Source organism: Fukomys damarensis, unplaced genomic scaffold (assembly GCF_012274545.1).
Source record: "Fukomys damarensis isolate Sample0158 unplaced genomic scaffold, DMR_v1.0_HiC HiC_scaffold_4, whole genome shotgun sequence".
NCBI lineage: Eukaryota > Metazoa > Chordata > Mammalia > Rodentia > Bathyergidae > Fukomys > Fukomys damarensis.
This window is the reverse complement of record NW_022900916.1, coordinates 62,381,284-62,403,350: the sequence shown is the minus strand read 5'-3', so window position 1 is coordinate 62,403,350 and position 22,067 is coordinate 62,381,284. Positions and strand designations below refer to the sequence as shown.

Genomic DNA, 22,067 nt, shown 5'->3' with positions numbered 1-22,067 from the left:
ATATTTTTTTTTTTTTTTTTTTTTTTTTTTGAGAATGGGTCTTGCTATGTAGTCCATGCTGGCCTTGAACTCATATGTAGCCCAAGTTGGCCTCAAACTCTCAACAATCCTCCTGCCTGAGCCTCCTGAGTGCTAGGATTACAGGTGTGCACCACCATTCCCGGCTAATAATGCATACTTTAAAAATGCATTGGACAGCTTTCTGATCACTATAACAAATACGTGACAATCAACCTGTATAAAGTGAAAAGGTCTATTTTGGCCCATAGTTTTGGCAATTTCAGTCTGATTGGTGGAGCACTCACTTCATGGCCTGGAAGCCAGAGAGACCTGCATGGGTGGGGTAGGGGGTGATGGAGGTGTCTTAGCTTCCCTTCAAGGCCATGCTTTCAAAGACTTGGAGTCCTCCCCATTAGGCCCCACCTGCCAGTATCACATTAGGGCCCAAGCCTTTGGGCCTCTAATTGGAGGTGGGGGTGCATGCCTGTTATCCTAGAATTCTAGGAGGCTGAAGCAGGAGGATGGCAAGTTCAAGCCCAGCCTGGACAACTTAGTGACTTAATTAGACCCTGCCTTAAAAACAAAAACAAAACCAAAAAAGCATGCTGGGTGTGTAGCTCAGTGCAAAGGCCTAAATTTAGTTTAATCTCCAGTACTGTAAATATATATAATCATTATCATCATCATCATAGGAGGGCTTTGGAGGATACTCACTTCCAAACTATAACAACAAATCACATGTGAAAGAGATATTCTTAACAGAAATGACAAAACAAAAGCTCCATTTAGTTTTGCAAAAAGTATGCTGTTTGATAATATTTAGCACTAGTGAAGTTAAGGGAAAACAGGTATTTACACATAGTGTAGTAAAAGTGTATGTCAGAACAGCCTTTTGGGAGAGGTCTGATAATATCATTGCAATTTTTAATGTGTAATTCATCACAACAGTTTTGCTTCCAGTCTCCTGATCTGGAAAACAAAAAGGCTTGAAGCAAGGACATTCATAGCAGCAGAGTTTGAAATTGTAAAAAAAAAAAAAAAAAAAAAAGCAAAAAAAAACTAGCGACTATAAGTAAGAGAAGATGGTAAATAAATTTTGGAGCATCCAGGATGTGGATACCTGGAAGGACTTCAAAAAGTAGGTAGTCTTTATGTGTGGAGACAGATCTCTTATTAGCTTTTTGTTTGGTTTTTTTTTTGGTGCCGGGGATTGAACTCGTGTCCTTGCATTTGTGAGGCACATAGAGGACAAACTGAGCTAAAGCCCTGGCTCCAGATCTTTTATTAGTAAGTAAAAAAAAAAAAGCAACAACATTGTAAAACAGTATATAGCACTTGGCTCATTAATGTAAACAAAAGATAACAACACCATGCTGCATTCCTCTGTGTATACCAAGTGTACAAATGTATTCAGAAAAGTATGAATGGTGTACACTAAACTGCTCATAGCAACTACCTTTAGTGACAAACACACTAAGAAAGTGACACCAAGTGAAATTTGGTTTCACCTGAGTTGTTTGCAGTTGATTACGGGTGGAAATACATGTATTTGTGAAGTTCAAGACTGTAGTACACTTGGGATCACACGGTATACCTTGCCCTCATAAAATTTCCTGCTGTAACATTCTTTCTCAAAATCAAATTATCAGGTACTTGAATTGCATCCATATCCCTGAAACCAAATCTAAACCTAACCTTAGCCTTCAACATTATTCCCAAGTCCCAATACAGCAGTACTTAAAATCCTACACTCATCTTATCCCTAAGGCAAAATCTGATGCTGACACTAACTATGAAACCCACGCTCCAATACACAGGTACTAAAATTTCTAGACTATTGCTGACCCCAACCCGAACCCTAACCCTAACTGAAACATGAAGACTAAGCCAGATACTTACATTCCTAAACTATTTGTAACCCTAATCATAATAATAACACTAAAACTAACACACGAGTACACAGGTACTGAAGTTGAAAATCTATTTCTAACCCTAAAGTTACCCCTAACCCTAACCCCAACCCAAATATTACCAATTATATCTACACTGCAATAATCAGGTACTTGGAATCCCAGAGGATACTTCACGCTTATTAAAATCTTTACCTTTACATTCATTCTCCCAATAAAATTATCAGGTACTTGTAATCCATCCATATGCCTGACACCAAACCTAATCCTTACCCTAACACACAACATTATTCCCAAGTTAAAATACAGCGGTACTTGAAATCCTCCACTCATCTTATCCCTAAGGTCAAATCTGATGCAGATACTAACTATGAAAACCACACTGCAATCATAGGTACTGAAATATCAAGACTATCTCTGACCCCAAACCTAAACGAAACCCTAAACCAAGCATGAAGCCTAACCCGGGTACTTGCATTCCTAAACCATTATGTTAATCCTAAAATTAAAACAAAAACTAATAATCAAACCCATGATCCAGTACAAAGGTAGTGAAATTCAGAATCTACACCTAAACCTAACCCTAGCCCCAACTAAAACACTACCCATTATAACTACACTGCGATGCTTATGTACTTGGAATCACACAGTATACCTCACCCTCATAAAGTTCCTTGCCCTAATTTTCTTTTTCACAAATTGTCAGGTACTTGAATCCCATCCATATCCCTGACACCAAATCTAAATCGAACTCGAACCCTCAACATAATTCCCAAGTTCCAATACAGTGGTACTTGTAATCCTACTCTCATCTTAACCCTAAGGCCAAATCTCATGCAGATACTAACTATGACAACCACAATCCCATATACAGGAACTACAATTACAAGACTATCGCTGATCCAAACCCTAACACCAACCCTAACTGCACCATGAAGCCTAACTCAGGTATTTACACTCTTAAACCATTCGTAACCATAATCATAATATTAACACTGAAACTAACCAAGATTCCCGTACTCCAACACATAGGTAGTGAAATTCTAAATCTGTTTCTAACCCTAAAGCTAAGGCCAACCCTAATCCCAATCCAAACATTACCCATTATATGTACACTGCAATATACCATTACTTGGAATCCCAGAGTACACTTCACCCTCAACACAATCCTTGCCTGTTCATTCATGCTCTCCCTAAAATTATCAGGTACTTGGAATCCATCCATACCCCTGAAACTAAACCTAATCCTTTCCCTAATAGTCATTATTCCCAGGTGCCAGTACACTGGTATTCGAAATCCCACATTCATCTTATCCCGAAGGCAAAATCTGATTGTGATACTAACTATGGAACCCACAGTCCACTTCACAGGTACTGACCCAAACACTAACCCTAACCCTAACCCAACTACAAACCCTAACCCAGGTACTTACATTCCTAAACCATTACTCACCTCAATCCTAAAATTAACACTAAAATGAACCATCAAACCCATACAGCAGAACAAAGGTAGTGAAATTCTGAATCTATAACTAAGCTGAAACATAAACCTAACTGTAGCCCCAACACAGACACTACTTATTATATCTACACTGCAAAACTCAGGTGCTTGAATTCACACAGTATGCCTCACCTTCATAAAAACCCTGCCCTAACATTTTTTCTCACAATCACATTATCAAGTACTTGAATTCCTTCCATATCCCTGAAAGCAAATCTAAATCAAACCCTAACCCTCAACATAATTTCCAAGTTCCAATTCAGTGGTACTTGTAATCCTACTCTAATCATAACCATAAGTCCAAATCTAATGCAGATATTAACTATGACACCCAAAATCCAACACACAGGTATTAAAATTCCAAGACTGTTGCTGACTCCAAACCTGACCCTAATCCTAACCAATACACAAAGCCTAACTTACATTCCTAAACCATTTGTAACCCTAATCCTAATATTAACACTAAAACTAACCATGATTCCCATACTCCAGTACACAGTGAAATTCCACATCTATTTCTATCCTTAAAGCTAACCCTAACCCTGACCCCAACCCAGACACTACCCATTATATCTATAGTGCAATATACAGGTCCTTGGCATCCCATACTACACTTCACACTCATTAAAATCCTTGCCTTTACATACATTCTCACAGTAAAATAATCAGGTACTTGAAATCCATCCATATCCCTGACACCAAACCTAATACTTACCCTAATACTCAACATTATTCCCAAGTTCCAATATCCTGGTACTTGAAATCCTACATTCGTCTTATCCCTATGATGAAATCTGATGCTGATACTAACTAAGGAACCTACACTCCAATACATAGGCACTAAAATATCAAGACTATCGCTGACCCCAACCCTAACCTAACCCCACCTAACCAGGAACCCTAACCCAGGTTTTTACATTCCTAAACCATTTCTAACCTTAATCTTAAATTGACACTAACACTAACTAGCAAACCCATACTCCAGCACAAAGGTCGTGAAATTCTGAATGCATACCTAACCCTAAACCTATGCCTAACCCTAGGACCAACACAAATACTACCCATTATGTCTACACTGCAATGCTGAGGTACTTGGAATCACACAGTATACCTCACCCTCATAAAGTTCCTCGCCCTAACATTCTCACAATCAAATTATAAGTTATTTGAATTCCATCCATATCCTTGACATGAAATCTAAACCTAACCCTAACGCTCAACATTATTCCCAAGTTAACATAGGAAAGAAAAATAATCCCATATTATCCATTTCTTCTAAGAAAATTGTAACCCAGTGTACTGGGTACTAGCTGTATCAAAATCTTATTTTCACTTGCTTCCAATCTGTTGCATTCCTTGGGTAAACTGAATTTCGGATGCCATCTCCTTACACTATAAACATCCATTCCAGTTCAGTGCTAGGCCACTAACTGGTACGCTTCTCTTCTTTAATTTTAAGGGCAACAACAGAATGTGGCTACCTGGCCTTTTGTTTGTTTGTTTGTTTGTTTTTAACTGAAGAGTGACTTCCTTTTGCAGGCTTGGTTGCCCTCCCTGTGCCATCAGTGAGGATAAAGATGCCAGCAGATCCTATGCTGGATATTACTGTGGCACATGTCACACAATCTATGCATCTAACTTTGATTTTTTTAACTGAGTTTATTGGTACATTTTAGGTATACAGTCCAGTTACATTCATTGTTGGGATCTTGTACCTTTACATGACAAGTCTTGGTTCTCATTTTTTCACTTTGTCCCCGCCCTCCCTTTACCCCCTCCTCCCCTCCCCATTTACAAACACTTTATTTCCATCTTTTCATTTTCTCACATTTTTTTCTTTTGTGAGAGTTATCTCATTAGGATCTTATGTACTATTACAGTTCATTCACACCAGAGAAACTATTCGGTATTTACACGTGTGACTTATTTATTTCACTTTGGAGTATATCCTCAATATGTATCCATTTTCATATGAATAAATCTAATTTCTCATTCTTTATGGCGGAGTAATATTCTGGAAACACTAGCCACAGCAATTAGACAAGAGAAAGAAATTAAAGCAATAAAGATAGGAAAGGAAGAAGTTAAACTGTCATTATTTGCTGACAATATGATACTCTACATTGAAGACCCAAAAAACTCCACCAAAAGACTTCTAGACTTAATTGACAGATTCAGTAGAGTAGCTGGATACAAGGTGAAATACCCCAAAATACACAAAAATGCACAAAAATCAGTAGCCTTCTTGTACACAAGTAACAGACTCACTGAGAGAGCGAAATTAGGGAAAAATTCCTTTCACAATAGCATCCAAAAAATGAAGTATCTAGGAATCAATCTAACAAAAGCAAAAGACCTCTATACTGAAAACTATAGCACTCGAAAAAACAAATCAAAGAGGATATAAGAAAATGGAAAGATATCCCCTGCTCCTGGATAGGAAGAATCAACATAGTGAGAATGGCCATACTACAAAAACTGCTATACAGATTCAATGCAATGCCAATTGAAATTCCAATACTATATTTCACAGAACTAGAAAAAGAATCCAAAAATTCATTTGGAACCATAAGAGACCTAGCTAGAATAGCAAAAGCCATCCTAAGCAACAGAGACATGGTAGCGGGTATAACAATTCCCAATTTGAAACTATACTACAAAGCCACTGTGATAAAAACAGCATGGTACTAGCAAAGAAACAGATCTGAGAATCAATGGAACAGATTGGAAGACACAAAAACAAATCTAGATGTACTCAGCTGCCTCATCTTTGACACAGGAGCTGACCATCCTCAGTGGAGGAAAGATAGCTTCTTTAATAAATAGTGTTGGAAAAACTAGATTTCAACCTGCCAAAGATTAAAACTGGGCCCTTATCTTTCACCTGCACTAAATTAAAATCCAAGTGGATTAATGATCTAAATATTAAAACAGAAACACTAAATTTGCTGGAAGATGAGTTAGGCAGAACTCTTGAAGACATTGGCATAGGAAAAGATTTTATGAACAAATCCTCAGTAGCACAGGAACTAGCAGAAAGAATCAATAAGTGGGATCTCATCTTATTAAAAAGCTTCTGTACTGCAAAAGCAACCAACAGAACTAATAGACAACCTACAATATGCGAAAAAAATTTTACCAGCTGCTCCTCAAAGGACTATTATCTAGAATATATAAAGAACTCAAAACAATCAGCCCCCCCAAATATAAAGACCCAATTCAAAAATGGGCATCTGAAATGAACAGACATTTCTCAGACAAAGAAGTAAAAGCAGCAAGTAAATATATGAAAAAATGTTCCGCATCACTGGTCATTCGAGAGATGCAGATGAAAACAACGCTGAGATTCTACCTCACCCCACAAAGAATGGCTGCTATCAAGAAATCACACAATAACAAATGTTGGCAGGGTTGTGGGGAGAAAGGAACCCTTCTCCATTGGTAGTAGGGGTGCAGACTGGTGCAACCACTATGGAAATCACTATGGAGCTAGGACTAGAGGTTCCATTTGACCCAGCCATCCCTCTGCTGGGTATCTTTCCAAAAGAACTAAAAGAATCATACCACAGTGATATATACACACCCATGTTTATAGCGGCACAATTTGTAATAGCTAAAACTTGGAAACAGCCCATTTGCCCATCAGTTGGAAACTGGATAAAGAAGATGTGGTTTTTTCTATAATATGTGTTTAATTTTGAGAAGAAACTTATCGTGTATTATTTCAAGCATGTTTGACTCATTACTTAAAGATCTCTTTTTATTATTTCTACCTAGTATAATTTAAATTCTTAGGGTGGGAAATTAAACAAAAGGAAAGTATGTACTTAATATTTTTAATTAATTTTGTGGTGACATAGTAATCAAAATGATAAATATAGAAACACTTCATTTAGTGCTGTGTGCCTGGCACACAGATCTAAGTACTTTGCATAAATTAACTCCTTTAATTCTTGATGTGTTTAATGCTTTCATGCTGGTTCTTTAAGGCAACTTGTACATTCCCAAGGTCGCATCATGCAGCTGGAGAGGTAATATTTAAACTTGAATTCAGGCTGGCTGTTCTTTTTGATAATATATTTCTTGGGAACCACTAGCAAAAGTACATCTGCTTTAAGAAATACACTGGGCACCAAGCCCATCAGAAGCAAGTAGATGCTATTATTAAATATTGGCAAGGAAGTTTAATGTCCGTATCAAGAACCAAGGCACTGTCTTGACTAAGTTTAACACATCAGAGAGCTTCAGAAGCCTTGTGCTGAGGTGGCCTTTAGAGAGTCCCTTACCAAGAGAGAAACAGCTGAGAGGAAGGTGGGAACAGGGAAGATGTGCGACCTGGGCGCAGCACAGGTACAACTGTTACGTGCTCTGTTATGCGCTCAGACAGGTCACAGACAAGTGCTGGTGAGATTAGGCTTGCTAATACTCTTAAATTGTTTAGGAATGCGGCACAGCTGTATTGCAAGTGCTCTGTGCTATCACTGTTTGTCATAGAATGGACACCTGGGGATGCCATTCCATTCAGTTTGTCACCATTCCAGTTAGGCTGGCTCTGTGCTTACCACAGGCAAGGAAAAGTAAAATAGGAAACCCTGATACTCACCCTGGGTTTGTTTTGAGGGTTTTTTCCTGGTAGTAGCAGTGGTTAAACTCTTGCCTCTCGCCAGGTTCTCTTCACAGTCCCTTAGGACCAATGTGCGTGGATTGTTAGGGTTTCCCGACAGCTTAGGTCCTATCTCTTCTGATGCCAAATTCAGAGGGGCTCCAGACTGGTCCCCAGCTTTGCTGGCCTGGGCCTGCGGCTTGTGAACTCACAGCTTGCCAAAGCTCTCAAGGGCAGTCACCTGAAGATGATTCTGAGCTGCAGAGAAGAGTGTGTTCAGAGGTTGAAGTTGAGGTGGGATCTACGTCCAGCCAACGGAAACTATGCCCTAACCGTCCAGATTCTCAGCCCAGGTTTTTCCATACTCAAATCACAGTAAAACTTGTATAATGTCCTGTTCATCAGCTGAATGTACTTGCCTATTCTCAGATATTGTCTCCTGACTGCACCTGTACATTCTGCCAGTTTCTTTGGCAGAGAAAAAACAACTCAAAAAGTGAAGGACAACAGTACTTGCTTAATTTACATAGGGTGACCTCTAAATTTAATCTCTTCAAAACTGGAAGAGGTAAACTAATAGATAATTGTTTGAATAATTGTGTGGTTGAATTGATTTGATGATGAATCTACCTATTTACATTTACTGAAAAATGACTTCCAAATGCTATGGAATAAATTACATCAAAGAAAACAATCCCATCAACTGTAGAATTTCGTAATACTCCACCTGTAAAATTTGGTACCACAGGGGTATGCTTCTGCTACATGAGCTATAGTTTGCTGAGACAGCAGTAGGTGTGAAGTGCTTTGTGTCCAAGATACATACGTGATGATAAGACACGAAGTACTTCTATAATCTAGTCCTTTGTTTCTCCCTACATCAGTGTTTTTCAGTTTGCAAGTCTTAATCCATGAGTGAGTCAAAACTAGCTCATGTGTTTGAAATAGAATAAGAGAAAGGATCAAAGAGCAACATGTATTACAAGGGCAGATGTTCTGTGACATTTTTGTTTCAGTAGTGTGTGTTATCTGGACCAGACTGTGATGTAAAACTACTGCACTGGGTTGTGGTTAAAATAGTTTGAAAATCAGGGCTGGGGATTTAGCTCAGTGGTTCTGCTCCCTGCCTTGCAAAAGTGCAAGGACCCCAGTTTGACACCGCCCCCCCGTACCAAAATAAAATAAAATAAATTTTTCTTTTTTTGAAAATCAATCCCAGCACCTCACTTTTGTGAAAAATTTGAGGAATAGGCCAAAACAAGTATCTAGAGCAAAGTGCCTAAGTTCCGTTTTCTGTCTAAAATCTTTGGGCAAATTTTCTGTGTGAATCTATGGTCAGTGGTATTTGTTATCTTATCTTTGCTTTTAGTTGCATATTTTTTAGACTCTTGGAAACTTTCTGGGAGGTTGAGTCCTAGACCAAGTTTTAAAAAAAGTCATATTGTCTAGGAAATGAGTAAACTCCATAGAATAATGGCACTGTGCAGTGTTTCACATTTTGTGTTTTTTCCTTTTATGAGTATTCTACTAAAAACTATAAATACTCATTTAAAAATCCAGTATCTAGTACCGTACTTGGCCAGTTTCTACAAAATACTAGATTTTGTTTTATTCATTTCTCCCTATCAAAAATAAAATCAGGGCTGGGAGCTTAGTTCATTGGTAGAGGATGTGCTTAACTAACATACTTAAGGCCTTGAGTTCAGTCTTCAAAGACACCCCCCCCCCGATCAATTTAGAAAAGTTTATTATGCAGTCCAAGAACCAAGAGCCCTCAAACGAAATGGTAAGAATTTGCATTACAGCAGGTGGAACAGGTTTATAAAGGATAGAGGAAGGACTTTGATCTTTTTCATGATTGACTATTATGCATTAACATTTTTTAAAAATACAAATTAGATGCCCATTATTTATTTATTCTCATTGAGTTTATCGGTACATTTTAGGTACACAGTCCAGTTACATTCATCATTGGGATCTTGTACCTCTACACGACAGGTCTTGGTTCTCATTTTTTCCCCCATTCCCCAGCCCTCCCTTCCCCTCCTCCCTTCCCTATTTACAAAGACTTTATTTCCATTGTTTCATTTTCTCATATTTTTTTTCTTTTCCCTTATTTCCTTTCCCCTACCTTCCCACTTCCCCTACACCTTTAACCCTTTTCTTCCTATTTATTTCACATTTTCAATTATACCATTAGGATCTTATGTACTTGGAAACAGCCCATCTGCCCATCAGTTGGAGACTGGATAAAGAAGATGAGGTTTTTCTATAAAATGGAATATTATTCAGCCATAGAGAATGAGAAATTAGAGTCATTCATAGGAAAATGATGCATATTGAGGATATAATCTTAAGTGAAATAAGTCACACATGTAAATACTGCATAGTTTCTCTGGTGTGAAATACATTAACATTCTTAAGGCAAGCAGAGCTGTTTAAACTGATTTGGTTTATAGCCAGTTGATATAATTAATAGTGCTGACAAGGTCATAAATTTTACATTCTGTGGTTCTTGACAGTGAGCATTCCTGAGAAATCAGGATAACTTGTTCACCTTGGAAAGTATTTGAACTGTGGCCTTCATTTAAATTTTTTACTTTATCATCCCTATTCATCTTTATTCCAAGAAGGATTATCCCAATTTCATTTGAGAAATATGGTAAATCTTTTTTTTTTTTAGATTCAGAGTAGACTCTCCTCCCTCCGCTGAATGTTCTCTCAACCAGGCTTAGATTTCAGGTGAGAAATTATTAATACTGATTAGGGAAGTATCAAAGCGTGAGGAGTCACCACTGTGTATTCTGAAATGAAACTATAGAGCTCAATGTGGTCCTACAAACTATTCTGGTCAGGCCCAGGATCCCTAGGTGGAGCAGAATGCCTGTCTTATATGGGCACTTGGAGAAGCTGGAAGGCTGCGGTGGAGACTGAGATGTTATCAGCTGGTGGTGTCATCCCAGGGGGGCTGAGTTTCAGAGCCCTACTCGGGAGATAAACAAGGGGTTCAATCTACCTTAGGCTTTAAATGGCCTGGGGTGAGACATCCAGGACTGATATGTCAGCTCCATGATTGACATGAGGGAACCGGATCCTTTTTTCTTGGTCTGCCTTCAGTGGCCTGTGGTGTTTCACCCTCATGCTTGCAAGTTAGTTGGCTGGCCTCAGTGACATTTGTCAATGCTCGGTGTCCAGAACTTTCTCACATGGCCATGCAAGGCTGCTGTGGAGATCATGGGACTCGGAAATTCACATTCCAGAGGGGATAGGGAGGCAAGGGAGAGAACTTGAATGAATCAATTACCGGCAACATTAGGATGCAAATGGGAGATGTTACCGTGGAAATGGGTTGACTTTAGTGGGAATGGGCGGATGGTGAGTAGCAGAGCTCAGGTAGTTGCAATACGACAGGCCAGGTGGATGTAACTATCAGCAGCAAAGCCAACATGTTAACTATAATAGTCTGACTGCAGGGAGCTTTGGTGCGGCCTAATTGCAGTGTCCTTAAGACAAAACTATATGGGCAGAGATCCTATCCTGTTCTTTCATGATCATGATGATCAGTCTCATTAATAAAAAATGTGCTGGGTGAGTCATCCCAGTATGGTCATGATTCCTGACCCAATTCTTAGGCCTAGGGCAGACCATGAATGAAGAGTTGAGGGACCCAGGGAAAGGGCCCTGCAGTAATGTAACGAATACTTTCTCTGAACCTTCCTCCACACCTTCCCCAGAGGATCCAGGGCCAGCCTCCGGCCATTTCCCAGGAACCCTGGAAAGCAACTAGATTGTCAGAAATACAGGGTCTGAACTTTCACTCCTGGAGACACGGAAGCCCACTGTGACCCACCCTATCAGAGTGAATGCATCACTGCATTGAGGGGCAGCCCTGACAGGAGTGGAGATGTCCCAAGGGAGAATTTCTATATTCTACATGAAAATTGTACGTATTAATGGGGTAAAGTGCTGTTTCAGGTTACCTGTGCATTGTGTGGTGTTCAAGCAAGATTAAGCACACCTCATTTATCACTATAAAAACTTTTAAATCCTTTTTCCTAGCTTCTTGCAGCCCTTTATACATTATTTAGCACACCAGAACTTTTCTTCTATAGGAGTATTTTTTCTATTACTGGAGATTGAGGCCAGGGCCTTACACATATGAGGTAAGTGCTCTACCACTGAGCTATATCCCCAGCTTTTTTTTTTTTTTTGAAACAGGGTCTTGCTAAATTGCCCATGCTGGCCTTGGAACCTGCGATTCCCCCTGCCTCAACCTCCCAGCTAGCTAGGATTATAAGCATGTGCCACCCTGCCCAGCTGGGGGCAGAAATTTTGAGCAACCTATGTCTTTAATTTTGTTAGGAGAGTAAAATATCTGATATAAAAGTCTATGCTGATTCATAGGTAGTAACTGAAAACCAGATTGTTGTTAATCTGGAGACAGCTTGACTGGCCCCAAGGTCTGGAAAAGTATGGGTAGAGTTCTTGGAATGGGCTCAGTGGTCTGGGAAAAGTAGGACCAGAATTCTTGGAACAGGCCCAGAGAATGTTTCCTTTGTGAATGCTCAGCTAAAAACCTTCAGTACTCTCAAGAATGAGGTGGCCAAGATGACTTCTTTAAGGATGCCAGTCTGCCTTTCCCAGTCACCCAGTGCTTACTTAAGACTGACTCACACAGTGGCCAAAGCGGCTGGGGCTGGGTATCCTAGCACAGCCTCACACGGAGTCCCCTCTAACCACACAGCCTCAGCAGCGGCAGTGACTTGCCCCACAAGTCCACTCTGGGGGAGTCCAGTTCAAGCCTGGTAGCTACCTCTCACACCTATCACACAGGAGGGAGCGATTTGTCCTTTGTGAAAACCCACTGGAATTGCACTTGTTCACCAAATGTATTTACGTTGTTGTGCCATCCCACATGACGCTGCTTCTGATCCGGTCACTTACTTTATATTGAAAAGAATAAGGCAGTGGGCTACCTATGGAATTCACTGGGTTAAACATAACCATTATGACTCTGAAACAGCTGGCCTCTGCAGAAACAATTATTTCTCAGAGTACTGCTCCACAAGACACCATATGCTTTAGTACATGCTGTGAACCAGGGACCACAGCCCTAACACAAGGATTCGAAAACTTAAGTGCAAAGAGGGGATGGCACTTGTCAGTTCTGCACCTAATGACCCACAACATCTTTGCTGCTATACCGATTGCAGCCTGTGCTAGATTAGAGGTAACAGAGGAATGCTGTTTCTACCGGAGTATGTCTCAGTGTGTGACCATGGTGGCACAGACAATAAGTAATTACGGAGTCAAGATTTAGTCAGACCATCAAGAGGCCCATGGGGGCTGATCCACTCTAAGGAAAACAGCTGTGAGCTGAGACCTCTGTGGTTATTTGTTTGTAATTTAAGACATAAGAACAAAGACGTAGAAGAAAAACATTTGTAACATTTATATAATTTTGGTCAGGACAGGAACAGAACAGAATGTTTTGTTATGTGACAAATGCCAACTTAGTTTAAGCAATCTTATTGGGGCAAAAGGGACACAATGGCCAGAACAAACATCTCTGAGAATGACTAGCTTTTAATTCTGCGGGCTATTGTGTGCTCTAATTACATCTGCTCTAATCTTTAAAATGCATTCCAGAAGCCAAAGTTAAAAGAGGAAAGGTTTGTTTCAGCTCAGTTTGTAGAGGTTCCAGTCCATAGGTAACTGGCTCTAAGAAAGGATGGCAAGGCAGAGAGGCACTGATGAGGAGAAACAGTTCCTGGCAGGCAGAAGGAGCACAAGAGCAAGGCAGCAAGCAGTAAGAGACAAACAATAATTCTACCCCTTATATTCTTCCAGGCTACCCGCCTTTAGGGCAGGTAGCATTCACACGTAAGGTTGGGCAGCCCTCATCCCAGCATCACACCATGAATCAGTCCCAACATTACATCCTTGGTCCCAACATCACACCCACTAGATCCAACCACCTCTGCAAAGCCCCACCTCTGACTGCATGAGTCCTTGGGAAGACATCTAGATACAAGCCATGGCACTGGGAACTGTTGTTCCAAGGTCCCTCCCTTATCACATTCATCTCAATCACTCCTCTGGCCAGTTTCCTGATAGAAACACAGCAATGATTCCACTTGGCTTGGGAGCAAAGGGTTCTGGTATCAGTGAGTAGTAAACTGATTGAAAGAATACAAAGTTGCTGTTACACAATGGATGAGAAAAAATACAGGCAAAACCTTAAGACTATAGAAATACTTAATAGAAGACTTCTGCCATCTTAGATGGAAAGCATACCATGGCTCAGGGGGAAAGGTTTCAGGCTATCCCACTTAGAAAAGGTCTAATCAACTGACATTCTGGTTGAAGTCAGAGGAGCAAACAATGGAACAGACAAGTAAAAAATATCAGCTCTGCCCTCATGATTAGTTCAAGAAAGGGCAATGCTTACCATCTATAAATCCTTCATTGCTGTTCTGTGTGCTTATCTGTACATTTTAATTAACTTTCTCCTTTCCCTCTTATCACATAATTAGATAGTAGATACATAGTTTGTATTGACAGTGGCTGATTTAAAATATAATTAACAAATCAAGAGAATATCGAGAGCCAGGCATGATGGCTAATGCCTGTAATCCCAGCACTTGGGAGGCCGAGGCAGGAGGATTGCCAAAAGTATGAGGCCAGCCTGGGCCACATAGTGAATTCAAGGTCAGCCCAAACAACATAGTGAGACCCTGTCTCAAAACAAGAGTATCAAGATAAAATTATGGTGCTACCAGGAGAGGAGTGGACATCATTCCAAAAGATCCTGGAGTTTCTATTAGATATATTGTATCTTGGGGATGTGATCTCATTTCCTGTTGCATGGAGAATTTATGTAATTGTGTATATTTGGATCAGTAGAAAATAAGAATTTTTCATAAACAGTCATGAAAGTGCTAAGCATAAGATTTGTCAAATGCTAGAAAGATTCTGAGTATGCAACTGTTAGTTCCAAGAAATTTACTTAATTATATTCTCTCTTGTCTTCAAAGGAGAAGTATGTATCACTGCTTGGTCAAAATTATTTCATTAAGGATTTAATATAATTTATGGGAAATAAAATACAGAATCTGTTTTAAATATCTCAATTTATTTAACAGCATTAATCTCAAGTAATCCTGATCATTATATAATCACAGCATTTACCAATCTGATTTTATAGGTTAATCAAATTTGTTAAATTAAAAAGAAATTTACAGACACTTTTTTTTTTGGTACTGTTACAACATAGGGCCACCAAGAAAAAAAGAAAAAAAGAAAAAAAAAATTCTTAGACGTTTATTTTATGCTAAAGTTACTTTCTGTCCAGGTCGAAATATTGCTCCACTTTGACTTTTCTTTTTCTTTGGATTCTGAAAGCTTTCATACCTTAAAAAATAAAACATAATATTTAATAAATATACTGCCAGGCGTGGTGGTGCATGCCTGTAATCTCAGCACTTGGGAGGCTGAGGCAGGAGGATCACTGTGAGTTCGAGACCAGCCTGGGCTACATAGTGAGTTCCAGGTCAGTCTCAACTACATAGTGAGACCCTGTCTCAAAAAAAACAAACAAAAAAAAACAAAACCAAAAAATGACAACAAAAATTAATATAGATTTTACAGTAACAGAAGGTAATGGATGCTTAAGACAGGATTATATACATACATACATGCATACATCTACCTATATTTATTCATCTATATCGACTTATCTTCTTTTTTTTTTTTGGTACTGGGGATTGAACTTGAGATCATGTGCTTGTGAGGCAGGCGGCAGAACCACTGAGCTAAATTCTTGGCCCTCTTTTTTTTTCTTTTTTGTGACAGAGTCAACAAAGGCTGTCCTCAAAACTCCTGTGCCAAAATATCCTGCCTTAGCCTCCTGAGTAGCAGGAACTTCAAAAGTTTAAATGAATAAACTAGAAGTGGTGGCACATGCCTATAATCCCAGCACTTGGGAGGCTGCGGCAGGAGGATCGCCATGAGTTTAAGGTTAGCCTGGGCTACAGTGAATTCAAGGCTAGCTTATACTACGTAATGAGACTGTCTAAAAAAACCCAGAAGACCCCACAAGACAAAAAAAGTTTAAATAAATAATGACATCACCTGTGATATCTGTATTTCCATATCAGAATCTGTTACTTACAGCTCAGCAAAGTTCTTCCAGTCATCTTCACTAATGGATGGTCTTGTGTGTCCAAGGGCAGTCATTAAGTGTGCCTGACTAATAGCCAGACTGGTTTTGACTGGTCCTGGCTGGTTAAGGGGTTCATCCTCCTTAAAAAAATAAAAAGGCGAACATGTGAAAAAGTAGCCGTTTCATTTCTTTTTGTCAATTTTCCATGACACATCCATTCCCTTTCTAATAACTAACTGAAAGCAAGGAATCCATGTGTTTCAATTCTTGTTTATAAATATAGCTCCTTTACAAATCAAAGAAATATGTATCAAAAAAAAAACAACTTTCAGAAAGTTTTAATAATTATAAAGAAAGGGGAGAAAAGCCATACTCCACTTTGACTCCGGTATCTGCCTTTGATGACAGTGACATCCGCCCTCAGCTGATCTCGCTGCTCTTGGGTGAGTTCCGGGTATCCCTCTTGGGAAACAGTTCTGAGCACGGGAGGCTGAGAAAACAGCTGATCTTTCCCAGGAAGTCCAGGCAAATCCTGAGTCACAGAGCTGGGTGCAGAGAGACACTGCGAGCTCTGCATGTGATGAAAGAAGGGAGGAGGAGCAACACAACCGTGTTTACCAGAAATGAAAATTAAAGTATTTAAGCATTAAGCCTAAACACAGATCAAGTTTGCATTTTAATTTACTAAAATCAAGCACATTTAAAATATGTTGGTATTCTATAAAGGTTCACTGATACCCATGCTGCAGAACTCTGCAGAGCAAAAACTGCGGTAACAAGGGGATTTTTCTTTTTAATGCTTTGTTACTTAAATCCACCACACCAATGGCCAAGGACAGGTTACAAATGAGTCCTCCTCTTAGTCTTCTGCAAATAGTTTACTAAAGTTCTAGGACATTTCTAGACAAGTTAAAAAATAGGAAAGGGAATTAAAAACTAGAAGTAAAGCAGTGCCTTATTATTCTGAGGAATAAAAATGGGTAGGTAACATATTTTTAGAAACCTGAAAAAAGAAAATGTATAAAAATATAACTAAATATACATAAAAATGTTATGTGTACCAAAAAAATAAGTGAAACACTATTAATTTTGGAGGGATATACGTTGAATAATAAAAATTAAGTAGAAAAGGGCCAGGGATTTAGCTCAGTGGTTCCACCGCCTGCCTTGCAAGCACAAGATCCTGAGTTCAATCCGCAGTACCAAAAAAAGTAGAAAAAACAGTGATTATCTAACCTAAATATTTTCCTTGTTGATATATTATTACTGCTTTTCACTGTTTATATTTTCTACAAAACAACATTGTCAAAAATTTTGACATCATATAAAATTTCTCATTATCCTCAACTGTTCTATGATAATAAAACTTAAGTTTACTATAAAAAAGGATTTGCTAACTAAAAATGTTTTAAACCCACTAAGAGAGATAAGCCTGAAAGAAACCAAATCACAGTCACTACTTATTTTGGTTCCCCTTGTTCTCAGACCATTTTAAAGCTCTTAACAAGGAATGAAAATTACTAACCAGGTCGACGAGAAAAACAAGACTCTTGTTACTGAAGAACCAACCATTAAGAGTATGTGGGGCTGGTTAGGAGAATAATAAATGTCTAACTTTACACCAACATAACATATAGCTTTATATTTCAGAACTGTAAAAAAAAAAAAGAAACAAAAAAAACAGCCCAAGATACCAAATCAGAAGAGGTTCCATTTCCAAGTTCTGATTCGTAAGAGCTTCCAAAATAGAGCCGATACATATTAAATCTTGATTCATCTGGAAGGATCTCTGACATCTCTAGAGAAACAAGAGACTGATCTAAGCCACATTCTCCATCTCCAGCCGAGTCATCAGAGCCACTGCTGTGGTTAAGGAAGACCATCGAGGACAGACTTAGGTCGCTATCAGAGCTGGAACTTCCGTCCTGAGATACACAAAGGGAGAACTTGGTGTAAGATCTAAATAATCCATGGAACACAGAAGGCATTCGAATAGAGCGATACAAGGAGACCTAGGCATTTTCCAACAAAGCATCACTAATTCTCCAATGGTTGTGAGACACGCAGCAAAATTTTAACTATTAAAAAAAGGAAAGAGAAAGCTGGGCATGGCAGTGCACACCTGCAATCAACCATGTTGTGTAAGTGCTTTCTTATGACAGAGTACTTTATAAATAGCAACTTTTTTAGTAGTGAAAGAAGGATTTAAAAAACTTCAATGGCTTGCCAAAATAAACCACAAAATCTTAGGAGTATCTGATTTGGGACTGTTAGGGTTTGCCAAAATCTCTCATAAAATGTGGGGGACAAGAACATACACAATATACAGTGAAGTTCACGATGTAACAAATCATTTACTTCAATAATTAAAACTCAAAACACTATTATTCTTAGAGAAACGCTGATTCTAGGTCTGGGATACAGACAGGGTAATAAACTAAGAATACCTTGCATTGGGAAATAAGACAGTGACCAGAAAACAATGAGGACATAATCACGAGGGCACGGATGTCACAAGAGGGTCTCCTTGGCAGGATTGGTAACCTCAGCCATTTTTCTGTTAATAGTAACTTACGTTATCCCAATTTAAATAGCCTTCCAAACACCAACGGATGTTTGCTAATATTAAGGTAATGTTAAGGAAACAGATGTCAAATTGTTCATGATTACAAAATTAAATGTCTATAGTTTTAGAAAAACTGTTAAAAATAGTATATTTCAAGGTTGAAAGCTGGCTGCTGGCTGCTCTCTCTCTCTGACCACACCGGACCCCTACAAACTGACCTGCAGTCTGCCCGAGAGCACCCTCGCCTGCAAGGCCTCCAGCTGTGCGTTGTACAGCAGCGCTCTCAGGTCCGCTCCAGTGAAGGAGTCGGTCACAGCGGCCACGTGCTGCAGGTCCACATCCTCTGCCAGAGGCAGAGAGTCACTGAGCACCTTTAAGATCTCAAGACGCGACCCCTGGGGGAGGAAAGCGACTTTAGTAACAAATAAAATGAAATGTTATCTTCAACTGTGTATCTTAGGACTTTTTTTCATAAATTGACTTTACATATCTAACAAGCTTTACAAGTACTTTGAGAAATATACCCCAAGTCTACAGCCTACCTTCCTTGGAAAATTTTCCCTAACAGAAGTGATACAGGTACGAAAATCAACATTTTTAACCATCTGGTGTAAATCATTTCTTCTGCAGATTGTGGTTAACTTCTGTATTTGGCAAGTGCGCCAGTCCGAAGCCACAGTAATTTCAATGGCTGGTATTTCCACCTCTGACTATTCACGTCCACTCATCACTCATTCACATTCATCTCCAGCGCTGAGCTCAAGAGTTGGCGCCACACATAACGAGAAACGGCTGGGAAATTACTCTCTGTGACCTAGTTACATGCTCACTATTCATGTGCCTGATTCTGTATTAGTTTCTTTGAAAGAAAATGAACGGGGCATGTGCTCTCTGAACAGAGAATGTAGACAGTCTAGGTTTCTTGCCTTTGTCCCACAGCGCCCAATAGTGGAGAAATAAAAAGGGTTCAGACTTGCACAGAAATGGCTGGGTCAGACAGGCTTTGCATGGAAGCTGATCTCTGCATGCTCCGAACAAGCAGGGACCAGAGCAGAGGTGGCAAACCTAAGGCACTCATGCTTTGGTGGGCTGTTTGTATCACTGAAAACTCTAATAGGTTCTCCATCACCCGACTAAAGCTTTTGCTTAAGAAAGCAGGTCTTCTAAGGACAACTGCTATTCCCTGGCAGAGCGCAAGTTCACAAGGAAAGAGTGCAGCATGTGTTGGGTTTTGGACTCCACATGAATTTGTCACCTGATCAGGAGCAGGACAGTATACGCATTTATCTAGTCGACCAGGCCTAAGAAGGGCAGGGTCAATCAAGTCTGGGCGACTAGTAGCAGCCAATACATAAACACCTGTAGGGGAGGAAAGACATATGAGAAACTAAAACCTGGTGAAATTTTGTTGCAACCACATCTTTCTCCATTTTAAATGATTACCCTGTAAGCCTTCTACGCCATCCATCTGAGTCAGGAGCTGGTTAACTACTCGGTCTGTGACTCCTGTGTTGTCATGACCTCTTCGAGGAGCAAGGGACTCAAATTCATCAAAGAATAGAATGCAGGGCTTTGCAGCTTGGGCTCTGGGAAAAACAAACATTTCTTATTTGAAAAAGCTTCCAAGTTTGCAATCCAATGTGTGTGCTTAATCTCTACAACAACCCTGTAAAGAAGGCAAGGGTTCATTTTTGTAAACTGGGTTTAAAGAGAGGTCGAAGTGTTTCTCTAAGACCGGTGCTTTGCGGATACATAAGGGACTAAAGCTTAAGTCTCGTCAGTAAACCAGTTACATTTTCTTTTTCCCCCAATTTGAACATTTTTGGTACTGAGGATTAAACTCAGGGACTCTCACATGCACTGTACCCCTGACCTACACTGCAGTCATGATTTTAATTATATTAATTTATCAATTAATCTTGTTTTAATTTTATTAATTCCATCTCTGGCAAATGGAGGACTGGAGTATCTGAAAAACAGTCCCTAACACAAAATGCCTGTCATGCTGTCTGAACTAAACAAAGGCTCATGTTTTTGTTTTGGTACTGGGGATTGAACTCAGGACTTTGTGCTTGTGAGGTAGGTGTGGTGCCAATGAACTAAATCCCTGGCCCTGAAAAAAACAAAAGCTATCACACTAAATACATGACATTTTCCGATGCCACAAAATCAACCTAGAATTATCTATCTGCTCCCTGACTGTCAGGCAAAATTCTCCTAGAACACTAATACTTAGTCTATATTTGATTTGTGTAAATGTTTTTATACAAGTGACTACAGTTTTGCCAGTTGTGGTGCACATCTGTAATCCCAGCTACTCAGTAGGCTGAGGTGGGAGAATCACGTTTGCCAGCCTGGAAAATTTAGTAAGATCCTGTCTCAAAAACAAATAAATAGACAATCTTATTTGTTTGTTTGTTTTGAGATAGTTTCTCACTATGTAGCCCAGGCTGGCCTCGAACTCATGGCAACCCTCCTGCCTCAGCCTCACCAGTGCTGGGATTACAGGCGTGCATCACTATTCCAGCTAGACAGATAATTTTAGAGTCATATCTTCTTGGTGAATTGACCTTATAATTTACCTTATTTCTAATAATGCTTTTTCATGGTAATGTTCTATTTCTTAAATTGGGTAGTGAATACACAAACCTTCATTTTATTATTCTTTTAAAAATTATGTATGTTACATATATTCTCTTAATTGTATACTTAATAACATTTTTAGAAGAATGGAGCAAAGTAATTTTCTTTCTTTTTGGTACCGGGGATGGAACTTAGCTCCTTGTGCTTGCAAGGCAGGCGGTGGAACCACTGAGCTAAATCCCTGGCCCATAATTTTCTTATTTAAAAACTTTCCAGAAGTCTGTGAAATTAGCTCAGTAGTTCTGTGGCCTGTCTCACAAGTACGGACCTGAGTTCGATGCCCGGTACTAAAAACAAACAAACAAACCAAAAAACCCCCCAAAAAACTCTCCATAACCCTATCTTATTTGAATAATTATTTTCATTCTTAAATATTATCTTTTATATGCTTAGGCATTTTAGGAATATCTAGTTAAGTCAAACTCTAATTAGTCATATAGAATCTTGATTTATATGACACAAAATAGAAGTTAAAAAAAGAATTTAAGGCATTAAAAAAAGAGATAAAGCAGGGTCAAATATTTGCTTCATGCAGGAATCTACTCTCAAGCTGAAGTGGTATGCCTCCCAGCACAGGGGAGGCTGAGGCAGGAAGACCACAAGCTTGAGCCTCACATGGGCAACTAACTTAGTGCCTTAGTGAGACCCTATGTGAAAAAAAAAAAAAAAAAAAAAAAAAA

General features: G+C 39.3%; 2 protein-coding genes across 6 annotated transcripts in view; one reads left to right on the top strand and one right to left on the bottom strand.

Annotated features, from left to right (window-relative positions):
* The window catches only part of Gatad1 (GATA zinc finger domain containing 1), a gene marked incomplete at its 5' end in the record, with an annotated part of 25,377 nt that extends 13,354 nt beyond the window's left edge, over window positions 1–12,023 (top strand). The window contains 2 exons of the mRNA XM_010603499.3: window positions 10,698–10,756; window positions 11,749–12,023. The remainder of the gene's footprint in view (window positions 1–10,697; window positions 10,757–11,748) is intronic.
* Window positions 1–22,067, bottom strand: part of Pex1 (peroxisomal biogenesis factor 1) — a 68,007-nt gene that overhangs the window by 10,273 nt on the left and 35,667 nt on the right. For 2 of the 5 annotated variants that reach the window (XR_004515185.1, XR_004515184.1), the window contains exons 18-24: window positions 20,188–20,330; window positions 20,000–20,103; window positions 18,963–19,139; window positions 17,873–18,103; window positions 16,552–16,749; window positions 16,188–16,318; window positions 8,015–8,272 (exon numbers count right to left, since the gene is read on the bottom strand). Coding sequence is in view for 3 of the 5 variants with exons in the window: in XM_010603472.3 (XP_010601774.1) it covers window positions 15,343–15,427; window positions 16,188–16,318; window positions 16,552–16,749; window positions 17,873–18,103; window positions 18,963–19,139; window positions 20,000–20,103; window positions 20,188–20,330 (1,069 nt within the window). In the remaining 2 variants the exon portion in view is untranslated. Of the gene's footprint in view, window positions 1–8,014; window positions 8,273–15,130; window positions 15,428–16,187; window positions 16,319–16,551; window positions 16,750–17,872; window positions 18,104–18,962; window positions 19,140–19,999; window positions 20,104–20,187; window positions 20,331–22,067 lie in introns of those variants that run through there. The other 3 variants (XM_010603472.3, XM_010603470.3, XM_010603473.3) reach the window with 2 other exon arrangements.